We start from the raw sequence: 15,226 nt of genomic DNA on the forward strand, positions 1-15,226 counted from the left end.
GGATAGTATGCTAATAGCAGAGCTTACCTACGTTTGCTTTCAAATTTACCAGCATTTCCCATGATCTTGTGCATCACAACAGACACTTCATAAATTGCATACTGCTTTCAAACAGACCAAATTGCAGCTATCCACCCATCCGTAGAGTGGAGCCTATTCAAGCTGATACTGGAAGAAAGAAGGGTTACACCAGGGGTCCCCAATCCCAGTCCACGAGGGCCGGTGTCCCTGCAGGTTTTAGATCTCACCCTGGGTCAACACACCTGAATCACATGATTAGCTCATTACCAGGCCTCTGGAGAACTTCAAGACATGTTGAGAAGGTAATTTATCCATTTAAATCAGCTGTGATGGATCAAGGATACATCTAAAACCTGCAGGGACACCGGCCCTCGTGGACTGGGATTGGGGACCCCTGGGTTACACAATAGACAGGTCGCCAATCTATCATAAGATTAACAAAGCATTCAGATCTTATCCGTTCTTCTTCAGTTGATATGTAATTTTATTGTGCAATTTCAAAACAACTTTATACGAGTTTGAAAGCTTGTAAACTTGTGTAAAGGCGAGTAGAAAACAATAGGCAGGGGGACGACAGACAGTAAAAGGCCTGCAGGCAGATTCGAACCCGGGTCTCTGCAGTAGCCTTACAGCATATGGATTAGCCTGGTGAAGCATACTGGCACCAAAGTGTGGCACATTTTTGATACATTTTTCTCTTTGAATTTCAAAACCTGTATTTAAATGTACAAAATAGAGCAATGCAGCAAAAAAGTATTTGTCTTATTTGTTTGTTTTTTTGTTTGTTTTTTAAAATTGGGGATAAAAGAAGGGAAGGCAGATCCTTTGTGTAAAAATCTCACGACTTTTAACTTTCTGAATGTTAGTACAAAGAACCATCGCTACCTTTGGCACAATGCTACTCACCCGTAAAATTCTACTTTGTTCAAACGGAACTGCACCTTAATATTTCTCATTGTGGGGTCAGATTCACAGCAGTGCTCCTCTGTGATCATCCCGAGCCAAAGCTTCTCAATGGTTATTTGAAAGCATGTTTTTGTATAATTCAGAATATTACCCACTGAAACTGAGAGGCTTTTCTGCCTGACCTAGAATTGCTATTTAAGCAGTTTTCATCCACACTGATTTCAGTTTTCAAAACTGTCCTCCCTTGCATTTCTTTCTTTTTTTTTTCTTTTTTTTTTTAAACCGGAGTGGATCCTTAAATCTGCACTTTGAAATGGGGCTAGCGTCTGAACTGTGAACATAAGGGAGAGTTGGGGGATATTTAACTGCAGACTTGGCCAAAATATGTTCAAGAAAAACCTTGGATCTTATCCCTCAAAACCTCCCTCCTGAACCTCAGTTTGGACTCTATCCAGCCTTGTATTGATTGAAAGCAAGCCTACTCTTTAGGCTAGAGATATAATTAGGATAGTACTCATTATAAACAGATGCAATGCTAACAACATCTTGAATTTTCATGCTTATTATCTTCTTTTTTTTTAAATTATAGGAAGCATCTGAGTTGTTTTTAGCTTTTGTTGTCGCTGTGATTTAGTAGCAGTAAAGTGTAGCAGACTCTCACAACCTCAGCACTTACCTCTGTGAGTCACTTCCAGACTTCCAATCTGGTAAACTGTATTATTCAAGACAGTGCGTACTCTGTATATCGGTCTCAGGTTGTTCAGAAAATGGTGCGGCATTGATTTTTAGCTGCGACAAAGAGAGGTGAAAGGCAGCAGCTTGATCAAGGCAAGCATTCAGCAAATCAAATAAGTTTGATGGGTGTTCTTTGACATTCATTGTTTTTCTGCTTTGTTTGCATCTCCATCGGATGCTGGAAAATAATTTGCATGGCCCTGACAATCTGCAAGACAGACTTCATATTGCAACAATTTATTTATTTTTTGCACACATCGTGGTTCATGGAATTTTAATGGTTTAATGGTACCATCAAAGTGTTTGTGTTACATAACTTTTTAAATAGGTGATTAAAATGTAAAGTGTAATTCTTCTTTTTTGGTAGTTTTCCCTGAATGGGCTGACCGATGTTTTATTTCCACTCCTCCTTCCATCATTCCTGTGTGTTCACATTATTTCTAGTTCTTGTGTTTGCTTCTTTTTTCCTTGCTTTACCTTATTTTCCCTGCTACCTTCTTATTCCTTTTGACTCCAACCTTTTATCTAACCTTTTATCAAAATCCACTCCTGACATACAAATTTTTATCGTCTCTCTGCAGAATGGAGGCAGTGGGCTACCAGCGAGTGCTACAAGTAGACTTGGAGGTAAATGGGCTGATGGTAACTCAGGGGAGCAGGGAGGTGGCATGGCAGGTCGAGTATCCGCTCACGCGCACCCTGACCAGTGAAGTGCAGACTCTCATCCGTCTGGCACCGCAGGACCTGGGTGGCATCGTGCCACTGGCCATGGTGAGGAGTGACTGGTTGGAAATTGGAAGCATGTGTGCGTAAGGGAATATGTGTCTAAGTTCAGCGTTAGGCTAACTTAAAATAACCCATCAACACTACATGTATTTGTTTTTTGAGTGTGTTATCACAGATAGTTAGAGCCACAGTAAGTTTGCAAAGTTGTTACTTCCAATGTTATAAACTGTTTTACTACTTTGTGGGGTATTGTCATAGAAATTATTGTGTTTGATGCTTTACCCCAAACCAGTCGTCAGCAACCTTCAACATCAAAAGAGCGATTTGAGTTGCTCCTACCAAACAACGAGAGAAAAAAAGCAGCAGACGCGTGTCATTTGGGGTTGACAGGGGACAGATGAAACTGACTGATGAAATTAGGAAAGGATAAATAATACATATATTATATGTATATGTATAAGGGTTATGGCATCCTGGTGATGCTTTTTATACTAGTCGTCTGTGTATTCAACTTCCAGTGCAGAAGTCTACATGAGACTAAAATGCCTCAAAAAAAAGCACATCAACAGATTCGGTCAGACCAACTTTAGCTGTTGGACACTGACATACTGAGAAGAAAACAAAAGATTTATCGAGACACATAAGATAAACAGAATCTCGGGCAGACCTTACCTGGTAGAAACAGAACACACTTTGGCATGTGAAGAGCTCAAACAAGGGTAGCACGTGATATAAGATAAGATAAGATAAGATAAGATGACCTTTATTAGTCCCACACGTGGGAAATTTGTTTTGTCACAGCAGGAAGTGGACAGTGCAAAAGTTATGAAGGACAATTAGAATAAAATAAAATAAGAATAAATACAGTACACAACTGTACAGAATAGAATAAAAATAGAATACTATATACAGTAGAATAAAATAGAATAAAATATACAATAGGATAAAAATAGAATACAAATGCTATATACAACAGAGTATATACATACATATATAATATATATAATATATAAATAATATATATAATATATACATATATAATCCTACACAATGGTGGAAACTTGAGCTAAATGTGACCCATGCAGCAGGACAGTTGTCTTAAACAGATGAGACCGCATTTTAAAAAAAATGAATCAATGAGTAGTCTAGTCATGTGGTAGTCTGAAAGCAAAAGCAAGAGATTATATTAGATGTCTAGTAGCTTTTGAACTTATTTCCACCCAAAAAGTAATATTATATTAATAACATAACTCTCTATAATGTAGTGGTTTATGCATTCAACTAACAAGATCCCCAGTTTCATCCCGAAAGGAGAAACAGTCCCTTTGGGGTTGTATCAGGAAGGGCATCTGGTGTAAAACTCTGCCAAATCAATGCGGAGCTACCCGCTGTGGCAACCCCTTGTGAATGGGAGCAGGGAGCAGCTCAAAGTAGCTATTAATAAGATAAACTTTCAACTTGGTGGCCATTGCATTGAGACTGGTGTTAATTCAGGCAGGCCAGAATATCAGCTGTTGGCTCAGCTGATTCCTTTCTACAAATCTAACTGGCAAATCTCATATAGCCAGTGCTTTTTTAGTTTAGTTACTGCTGCCCTTTTACAAGCCGCTTTTCACTGACGTCTCCTCTGTTCTGCACAGGAGTGTTGCTCTTCTGGTTTTCCATATAACAGAACAGAACCATGTCAACAAATTAAACAAATTTTGAGTTTGACATCATAAAACCCATCATAAAATCCAACACAACACAAAATGTCTCGGCATCTTAATAATGCTGAGATGTGGATGCACTGGAAAGTTAAAGAGCAAAAAGAGAGCTGTAATGAAGAAAACCTCACAAACGCCATTAGATTTGTGAGATCAACTTAAAGCTAAACATAGTACAAGATGAACACCCACATTCAATCATGTCTTGTAAGAAGATAGTTTTGGCAGTTACTTGGCAACTGCTTCTTTTACTTGTTTACTATGACATTCAAGGTCCAGTGAAAATACTTTAAAAAAAACATGTTTCTATTTAAAGAGTTTACAGCTCTCCCACACTAAAAACATTTTTATAATGTATAAATGATAAAAGGGATAAAAGCAGCATGTCCTGTTCAGTGAACAACAAGGTATTGTCTAATTAGGAGCCACTCTGTATTTCATTTATTTTCATTTTCCATTTTTAGTCTTAAAGTCTACAAGTTTCTTAGCAAGGCCATTGTGCATTTTTTGATTCTGACTTTTAAAAAAAGTATTTAGCCTCTTTATAAAGAATAATAATTTGCCATATGAAAATATGGCAAAGCAATCATCATTTATTAGTCCTGAAAAACCCCCCAGACCCAATTATTATTTTTAAAACAAAGCTTGGACTAGCTTCTAATCGTCATGAAGCTTTTAAACGCCGCTCTCAATTTGCAGAATGAGAAGTTAAATTGAGTTGGATTTTAACAATCCAAATGTGGATGAATTGGCAAGTGGCTTATGATTGCTAACTGTATTATGATAATGACTGTGTAAACATAATGAATTGTTCTTAATTGTTTTTGAGGAAAATCATTCTGTATGCTGAAGAGAGATTAGGACAGTTTTAATTTTTGTCATTGATTATGTCCATGTACAAATCAAATGCTTTCAAGCACTTCATAAAGTTTTATCATACTCATTTTGTGAGGCAGCGGTGCACTGCTGATTTATGGTTTGTGGCGAGTAGAGTAGCTTTAAGGCTTTGGCTACATTTCTCCACTTTTAGTGGCTTAATAAAAGAGAATGCACACTCCAGTTATATTGTATTAAATAATAGTAATACTAAAAAGTTTAATGGACAACTAATTGAAAGAGATATGAAAAAAATGCAAAGATGTATTGTAATAAAGATTTCAGAAAGTACTGACAGCGTGCAAACTTTGATTTAAGAAGAAAATGTGTCTTATTAAAGATTCAATAATTTGTCAATAGGTCTAATTAGTTAGCTGTTATTAAATTAATAGTAGTAGTCATAATAAACATTTTCTGTTCAAGTCTTATTTAAACATTATTTAAATGCCAATTAGTGTTAAAGTAAGCATGGGGTGGCACAGGGGCAACAGCAGGAATCTCGGGAATGCAGGCGACGGAAACGGGAAGGAAAAAAATGATCTGTCAAAAAAAAATAGATATATACAGAGGGCTGGCTGGGAAATGAGACAAAGGCATGCTCAGGTGAGGCAGGAATATAATCAAGAAAGTGAGGAGAAGAAACAAAGGCAGGAAGACACAGGAAAATAACCTTCAAAGTAAAACAGGAAGTTACTCTAAGACAGATAACACATTGGCAAAAAAAAAGATAGAAACCGGTTAACAGAGAAGGTGAGAGGAAATGGGAAACTCAAGGAATAAAGCAAAACCAATATGTGTGACAAAAAACAGAAACAATAACATTAGCAGTATGCCTCTGTAATTCTCCCCCCCCCCCCCCCCCCCCCCCCCCAAAAAAAAAAATAAGAATAAATAAAATAAAATACAAAAAAATACAAGGAAATATGAGATCAAGAATAAAATTCTTCTTAGTTTTTGTTTTACATATGACAGCTAAGAAGCATGAACACCCAGCATCTGGGGTGGTACCTAAATACACCAAGGCTGAAGACCTAAAATGAACTAAGAGCTCACGCAACAAGAAAATGAATTTTTATGAAGAACTTTTGGATAATATAAAAGTGCACTGCAATAATTAAGGTAAATCTTGGAACAACAGTACTTTGCTATCTTTACTAGTGCTGTAAGTTAGTTAAAAATTGTGATTGTGTTTCTGGCCACACTGACACAGTGTTCACACACTACCTGCACCACTGGCAAGTTGACCCACTTTACAAAAAGTCAAACTGAAGGATCAACTACGTTACAAGGGCGCATAATGGTACTTCAACAGAGTGATCTAAAAACAGCAGCCCCATTTAAAATATTTAAGCAATACAAGAGAAGATCATGTGAATTACTCTTAGCCAGTTCTCAAAACGTTTTGCTCACTCCTCATATGTAGGACACTGTCTTGGTGCAGTCTTCAAGACGTTAGTTGTCCCTCTGACCTCTGAAAACAAATTCTGCTCTCTAAAGGGCACCCATGCTTTGACAGCACATATTGCTTGTTAAGTGCCAGCTAATAAATTAAAGGTAGACGAGTCATTGTCTGAGCAAACTGCGCCTTAGATGGCCATGTCCAGGGTATACCCCACCTCTCAGAGCAATAACAGCTGGGATAGGCTCCAGCCTCCTCCAAAACACTGAACCCGATAGGATGTGTAAAAAATAGATGCACGGATGGATGGATGGGTGGATATATGACATCAGCCATCACCTTTGCGGTAGTATGTGTAGGTAGACACCAATCATTCCTGGCACTTAGCAGTACTTGTCTGGGTACAGAATGCCAGACACCCCTGTTCAAGAGAACTCTCATCTCTCTGTGATTGCTTCTGGCCTTAACTCCCACAGAGAAGCACACGCATGCTCACACTTACCCAGTACCTGCTGGCTGCCAAACATGAAGTGCAGAACTTGTTGGGTTTTTTTTTGTTCTTACAGGGGTTTTTTGAACAGCTGAAAAATGCCTAGAATTGCTTTTTAAATTTGTCATTCGTGTGTATACACAAAAAGGTCAAGAAAAAACGAGTACGAATAACGAGTGGAGAAGAAGGCGCATGTTTAAACAGAAGATGGGTGAGATCAGTTTACACATACCCTGACATTTTTAATTTTCTTTCATTTTTACTGAAGATACATTTCTGTGAATTCTACAGGTATAAGCTTTCTGCAGTCAGTGTTTAAGAGAGCGAGAGAGATCAGTATTGGATATTCATCCCGCAGCAATGGTCAAAGCTCATAATTTCAGAGGAGATGCATTTTCCAGGAAAATTGAGCAGAGCAATTTGTAGTTAACCGATGACTCGCAATTTTGTGCCTTTCATGGCAGGACAGGATATTATAGAATGCTAGATGAATACTGAAGACAATGAAGATCTTGTGTGAGTGCGCTATGCAAGTAATTTAGCATTCAAAGCGTTGTTTTTTTTCTTTTCTGGAAATGAAAGGAGAATTCTGACGTGAAGATGAAATCTTGTAGATATATGTAATCTATTGTTACCCTTAAGAAAGACAAAATCATAGAGAGATTGCATTGCTAATATTAAGTGGCAGTTATTATTGGAAAATTTGTGAGTTTAGTACTACTGAAAACTGCTTTCACGAAAGTGCAGTTTTTAGGAGTTAATACTAGATTGTATGGCTTGTTTAGATGAGCAGTTTTGTCTCCATTTAGAAACCCTCAGTGGCTCTCGTCTTCAGTTTGTAACGAACTCCTGTTTTGAAATCTCATAAATCAATACATTTAATAGAGGACAAGCGCAGAGGAAGTTGTCTGCACTTAAGACACTGCTATTTTCCTCTTACTGTGTGAGAATTCTCGTGCATTACTGAGATACTGAACTGAATGCTGGACCTGTGAATGCCAGCTCGACGTCACCAAGACAAATGCCGCTACATTGTTTGTGTTACGTGATATTGGCTATTCTGATTTTAAAGGGACAATCCAAGAAAACTGCAGGGCTGAACACAATCTGGCCCGGGAACAGACATGAAAAGAAAGACGATGGTGGTGTTTCATTAATAAGCTTGAAAGACGGTACATGCAGAGAACATGCCAGCTGAGTGTGCACTACTTTTACTGCATCCTCCCATGAATTTTTGATCCCTCTCTTGCTGCTCCCTGCCTCTCTGTTCTCTCATTAGAAGAGACAGCCAGTTGGCCCCCATAGCTCTTTACAGTACATCCCAAATGTAATCATTAGCATTTTATTCATAGCTTCTGAAACTCACTCTATTTCAAACTCAATAACATTCGCTTTGTGCTTACAGTCCCATAACATTATAATCAGCACCATTAGCAGGAAGCTCTGCATTAACTGTATTTGTCGCCGTGGTTAAGCACCTTTGTCTAGAATTATAATCATGAGGGCAAATTCAGATTTATTCATTTTGGCTCCATTCAGTGGTTTAAAGCGAGTTTTTTTTTAAAAGAGGGTTTTCCTTTTTTTAAATGATTTATAGTCCCACGTTTAAGCAGTGTGTAAAGTTACAAAGCCCAAAGTCAGCACCAGAGAGAGTATTTCTCTGCTACAGAACTGAGAAACTTTCTTTGTAGTCAAGGCTTCTCATCTGTTAGCCTACCTGTCTTTGTCACTATGTAGGAAAAAAAATAAAAAATGTAAAATACCCGCATAGCGGCTACTTTGGCACACTCTCAAGGAACGATGCAGTCTGCCATTATTTACTTTGAACAGCCGCTTCTGCTTTCAGAAAGTCTCGTCTACGATCAAAGCACAGCAAATGTTCTTTTGTTCACTTCAATAGTGAACACAAGAGTCTTCATGCTGTCCAAGCTCTTGAAGAATGCAAGTTAACCAGCAGCTCGGAGAGTGCTCTTCCCATACTCACAGAAAACGCATTACTTTTGCAGACCAGGTGAGGAATCAGGGTATAGCCATTTTTTTTAAGGGCGGAGGGTTAACAGGGGCTGGAGGTACCCCCAAGTTAAAATGATCTTTCATTAACAGATAATGATGCTCTGAGCCAGCAAGACACCTCCCTCAGCGAGGGGTGCCTAGTCCTAGAACAAATTCTGTGTCAATACATGAAACAGTTTCTGAGAAATGTAACTTTCGGTTTGTCAGATTGGTCAGAATTCGCAGTGGTGTTATAAAAAATCTGAAATTCCTCAGATAAACTTCCCGCCAAGCTTCACCAATGTTATCTGTGCCAATAATGGTGAAGATTGAAAGAAAAAAAGAAAGTGTTTTCGATAAAGCAATTAAGTTGCCATGACTAGCTGCCATCTATCACCCTTCAGGCCTCCTGCAGTATTACAAGTCAAGAAAATAATTTTTGGGTTAAAGCAAATACTGTAATTCAGCAGCTGTAATACTACTTGGGTGACTGGTGAATGCATCGAACTTTATAGTGCTTTTGAATAACAGGGTCCTGAATCCATATACAGTGGAACCCCGACTTACGAATACCCCATTAAACGAAAAATTCAAGTTACGAAGGCACTGAACGGCAATATTTCTGCCCGTGTTACGGCAAAATGCCCGTGTTACAAAATCCGCTGGCTCTGATTGGCTGAGCCCAGAATGCCTACAATGTCCACAATGCCTTCCGAATCATGTGACAACCCCTTGGCTTTCGTACTTGCGCTTCGCTGTTCCACTTGAACGACGTATTGTTGTTGCCGTTAGCAATTAGCCTACAGTCTATCGTTCACTCAAAAGGCGCAATGGGTGCTTCGACTTACGAAAATGTTCGACTTACGAAAGACCCTCGGGAACGAATTAATTTCGTAAGTCGGGATTCCACTGTACCCAGTTTGGTTTTCTCATTTCCTGTCCTTGCAATTTTAAGTTGGCAATCAACTTTGATGGACGAATGCTTTCGAAAATCAAAAGAACAAAAGAAGAAGAGAAAGCAGAAACCCTGTGTGTTCCTATGCTGCTTGGCTGCTTAAACCAAGTCCAAAATAAAGGGTCGTATATCTATAATTTATACAAAGTGCTATCACTGCATCAGAACTCGCCAGCAATTTTCAAGCAAGATGCTATCAGTCATACTGTTTCACTGTCAGTAACAGTATTTGGAAATGACATGACAGAGCACTAATCGGGAAGCAGTGAGGCTATCCATTGGCATGCTAAGTGCCCTCAGGGCAACATTAGCCATCTGCATACAACTATAATGCCCCTTATAGCTTAATTAAGTCCTCTTGTGTATATATGGGTCTCTAATTTTCTGCCTTATCTTTATGCTGTGCTTTTTGAATAAATGAATTCTCTTTATCACCTTCGCTCTGGGAAAAATGTTCCTTATGCATCAGGCTTGTTTGTCATTGTTGATCCTGATCATCCTACAGCAAGCAGGAGAGGGAGATGAGACAGCAGACAGACAGGGAGATCAAAATTGGCAAACTCTATTCAAATAACAATGTTTCTGTTATTTATTTAGTTGTTTAGGACTGTAATTTCTTTGCTTCTTCTTTTTTCCTTCCTTCCCTCCTTCTGTGTTATGCACATGCCCGCATTAGAGGCCAGCTGACACCAAAGCTGAGGCTCTAAGGAAACATTTTATAAAGATCCTGCGGGGAAAGAAAAAAACAAAAACTGAGTAATGTCATACCAGTTTCGAAATCCTGAGAACGTCTTTTCTGTATAGCAATTTCTGCATGTACATGCTTCACTGAATCTATATCCTATGCAAGAACGAAATGAAGGGTGGCTCAAAACCTTTGCACAGTAGTGTAAAATAGCAGTGTGTCAGCAAGTACCTTCATATTATTGACACGCAACTTCTAAATCTAAAGAATGTGAATGATCACATTGGTTGGACTCAAAAACTTTTTTTTTCAGGGTGGGTTGTGTAACAGTGAGCATGAAGCAGAGCGGCAGAGAATGAGGATGACATGTGTGCATATCCTCTGTACTCACACACAAACTATTTCACTTCTGCCGCCCAACATGTCTCTCTTGCCTCTCTCAGGGCCCAAGATATGTATGTCAGTCAGGCTTTACTTTGAAGTTAAGCCTGTCCGTTCTGTCATTTGTTGTGGTTTGTTTACTTTTTTGCTGGCTTGCCTTCCTTACCCTTTCCCTCATTCTGTCAGGCTGGGTTGAGGGTCTTTTATTTGGCCAGCATGGGCCATGGTCCAGTATAGTGCTCTCTGGTTTATTCTAATCAAATGGCCTCAGCCAGAGACAGGAGAAAGGTCCTCAGAATATGGACAGGCTTTATCAGGGACAGCCAATTTATCACTGCTGACTTTGGCATTTCCTCTCCTTATGTTAAAGTGAGGAAGTATGAGGCAGGAAAAACCAACAGACGCTTAATATTTAATCTTACTAAAAGTATTTAGAGCTCACAGTACACAATAACAAACCCAAACCATTGCCAGGACAAGAAGTTATAAATCAATATCTAATTAATGAGGAGAGTATAAATCACTGTAGGCCCCAATTTAATAATCAATAGTGGTATTTCTTACTCATGGTCAATGCAGAATGGCCCCAAACTGCCTTCAACTCTTTATTTGCTAATACTGCAATTATAGCTGCTATGCCAATTGAGGTAAATCAGCGGAGACGCAGAAGCTGATTATTCAGCTTATTTCATCCTCACAAAAAACTCCAGATTCAATTGACTTTCAGTGTTTTTCATCAAATACCTAGCTTACTAGCAAAATGTAGGATTTCTGCATACTCCGCTGTAAGTACTATGGAGTATTTTTGTTCACTCCCTAAAATGAAAACTCCAAACCCTGACGATTTGCTAAGTTTCAGCAGCTACACGTAAAATGACTGTCATCTTCCTAACTTTGGGAGCAAAATAGTAATTTCCCTCTTTTGCTCGCTCCATCACATCACTCATCACTTCAGTTATCAGCACCTTGCTCCGGTTTTTCTCCGACTATAGCATTGCAGTGCAGAACACCTTGGCTGCTGTGCCTTTTTCCCAAGTTATAACCATAAAAGGATTACATTGTATGAACACCGCTCTCTCCTTCTGTTGTATCACCATTTCTAAAAATAAAAAATAAAAAGAAATAGTGGGAAAAAAGAAATAAAATCCTTAGAGGCATTGATTCCCCTGCCTTTGCTTTCATTTTATCTCCTACTATACACTTTAAGATGTTCCAAAGTTTTTGAGTGGCAGGGGGAGACTATATAGGTGCTAGAGGGAATAGACTTTTTATTGATAATTGATATGAACTGAATGGATGGAGTGCTGCAGTGGCAATATAAACCTACTGTACTGTTGGCCAACACAGAACAGAACCTGTGAGCTTACTGCCAATCTCAGCTGCTTAGAAAACAGTTGAGCTGTGGTTTTCTGTGGGTCAGAGGCATCTGTTCAGTGACTGAATAATAAACAGCTAGCCATGGTTAAAAGGTGTTCTGGGCCACATCTAAGGCCAGCATATCTTAGATGTGTCCCTACCCTGCTCGTTTAAACCCTTTGAATAAGTCTATATGGATTAGTAGTCACTTATCATTGTGCTGTAATTTCTTTTAACTCCATCTTTAGACCTAGAGCTGGGCGATATAAGAGTTTTTTATATCACGATATGTTTTTTTCATTTCAGGCGATAACGATATATATATCGATATAAGCCAAATAACTATATTTGTAAGATTTAAATGTGCCGTTGCTCACAAGTAAAATGTGAAATAATTAGCAGCTTGTTTTGATTTAAATATTTATTTCCCATAATAAGTTCAACAGGGTAGATGTACTTAAGGAACATGAGACTTTTTCAGATAAATAACGGCAAATATTGCAAACTACACAAAAGGCAGCCGCTAAAGCGTTTAAGTTTCAAAATAGAACAAACAAAAGACTACTAAATTGTCACTTGTCCACTTAGAAACAAAATATTAATTCTAAAAATAAATCTTAGTTTGTTTTACAGAAGAACAGACAAAATTGACTAACTTTTGTCAATATCAAATAAACTGAGAACTAAAAGGAAATTCTCAATCTCTCCTTGTTGTATAGCTTAGCTTTTCAAACAGTTACTTTAGTCTGACAAAAGCCGAATGACGAATTAGCGCTTTCAGTCAAAGATTGAGCATGCACTGGTTTATTGTATTTCCAGACTTGCTTTCGGCACAATTTACAGTGCGCGCTACTCTGTTTTTTGTCAGACTTGAAATAACCGAAATACCTTCACACTACGGAACTTCTATGGCCCTTCCGTTCGACAGTCTCTCCAGCATTGGAACCATCATCTGTTTTCTCTTCGGTAACCTTCGCTCACGCTCTCGGTTGATTTTTCTCTAGTCGGCAAACTCATTTCCTCCATTACCCGGGCGGCACAGCGGCTGGCTGCTTCCCAAACAAATACACATGTGCGGCTTGGCACTTGTGCTGTCACAAGTCACGTGACGTGACGCTGCGGCTGTGATTGGTTCGGCTCTGCGCTAATTTGGATTGGCTGTTCTTCTTTTTTTTAAGAGGACAAGAGAGATGAGGCCTATCGCAATAGTTTAATTTTTCTATCGAGAAAAAGTTATTTCGCAATACATATCGTTATCGTTCTATCGCCCAGCTCTATTTAGACCTCTTGTGCTTATAAGGTGTATCGTAGCAAGAGACTACACACAAAATCACAATTTTATGATTTTATTAGCAGTAGTTTTTGTATATTGTTTTTTTTTCATAATAATAGTATTTTACTATTAATACTACCCTATTTCCTAGCGTTTGCTCTAGCATCCAAATACTGTTACTGCCAGTGAACAAGTTTGCAAAAAAATGTGAGGAAAATAATACGTTATGTTGTATGAATGAGCAAAGAAGCTGCAGTCGTAAGATGAAACGATCTGATAGGGGTATAAACATTAGTCATTATTCACACAAGCCTCCCATACAGAAGAGGGACTCCACTGCAGAGACTGGGAGGTTATCCAAAAGTGCAGGAACTTTAGGGGTTTGTTGTGCGTAGTCATTATGTGTAAAAAGAGCCATCAGTTCCTAATTTTTCATTGGACTTGTTGGATCTGCACAGGTCTTGAAACCAAAGTGGCAGAATAATAATGCCCTCTTGCAATAAAGCATATATATTAAATCTATATTGCTCAAAGTTGGGTAATATAGATTGAGCGTTTACACATTTACATACAGTAACTATTCTCCAAGCAGGACTTTTGTAGTTTGTCTGCTACCTTACACATCATTCATCCGCAACCATATCAGCCCCCACACACTCTATGCTTCTACCCCCTGCTGCTCAGAAATATAATGGCCTTTTATCGATTCTCCCTTCTCTCGCCTTCTTTCTTCTCTTTTCTTGCCCTGCTCTCTGCACTGCAATGAGAGGTTGTTAAGATAAGCTGCAGCATGAGAAGGGGGGAGACATGCCTCTTTTTCTTTTTCTTTTTTTTTGAGCTGGGCAAAAAAAAGTAGGGTGTCTTTGTGCTTGCAAGTGTGTGTCTAAGTTAATATGTTTGCATATCTATACTGATATGTGGGTTGCTATGCAATATATGTAGCACTTTTATGTGCATGCGGAGGTGTCTGCGTTTAGCTGTTTACGTGTATGTGTGCGCATTAGTCTATAATATAGTCATTTTCAGTCATAAATGCTTATCTGCTGGTGTGTACAAGTACGCCTCGTCAATGAGGAATACACACCAGACCCTCTCATCCACAGGGGGGATATTGAACAGCCAGGCGGTGGCTGATGAGACGTAGGTGGGTTTTACAGATGAAGACGCTGCCTTTGCTGCCTTGTGCATCATTAATGCTCTTATTAAATTTCACTTTTTTTGTCATTATGTGGATTACATTTGATCTTGTTCAGTACTCAGTTCTTTATGAGGATGGACAGTCTCCGCAATACATGCTGAAGATCATTAAGACCTCTTTTTTATCATGCTGTTCCAGTTGTAATGGATCACTAAGCAAAAAAAAAAAGGTACTTCCCATTACATGTAGAAGTAGTGATCACACAGAGAAGACTTTTTATAGGTGCTTATTATCATCAGCACCATACAGTTAGCAGCAAATATATTCATCATTCACTGAGGAACAAGGACGAGAGTTTATATGGATGTCTCACTTGTTGAGTGTTGGCTTTACTGGAATGCTGGAGATTTAAATATGCTTGAATATCATTTGAATCTGTGAGAAACGAGCCTCACTTTCAAATCCATTTCAGGAAATGAATTGTGCGCTGTATATCCCATGCTTAACCATCAATATACTATAAATGATCTGAAACTCAAACAACACAGACTTGCAAGTTTGTTTGTCTTTGTGAAACTTGAAATGTA

At 38.6% G+C, this 15,226-nt stretch overlaps 1 protein-coding gene across 2 annotated transcripts in view; it reads left to right on the forward strand.

Moving 5' to 3' along the window:
* The window catches only part of si:dkey-112m2.1 (transmembrane protein 132C), a 170,963-nt gene that overhangs the window by 131,132 nt on the left and 24,605 nt on the right, over nt 1–15,226 (forward strand). For both annotated transcript variants that reach the window (XM_063478693.1, XM_063478694.1), the window contains one exon: nt 2,244–2,433. In XM_063478693.1, the coding sequence (XP_063334763.1) occupies nt 2,244–2,433 (190 nt within the window). The remainder of the gene's footprint in view (nt 1–2,243; nt 2,434–15,226) is intronic.

The sequence above is a fragment of the Pelmatolapia mariae genome, linkage group LG7 (genome assembly GCF_036321145.2).
Source record: "Pelmatolapia mariae isolate MD_Pm_ZW linkage group LG7, Pm_UMD_F_2, whole genome shotgun sequence".
Classification (NCBI taxonomy): Eukaryota; Metazoa; Chordata; class Actinopteri; order Cichliformes; family Cichlidae; genus Pelmatolapia; species Pelmatolapia mariae.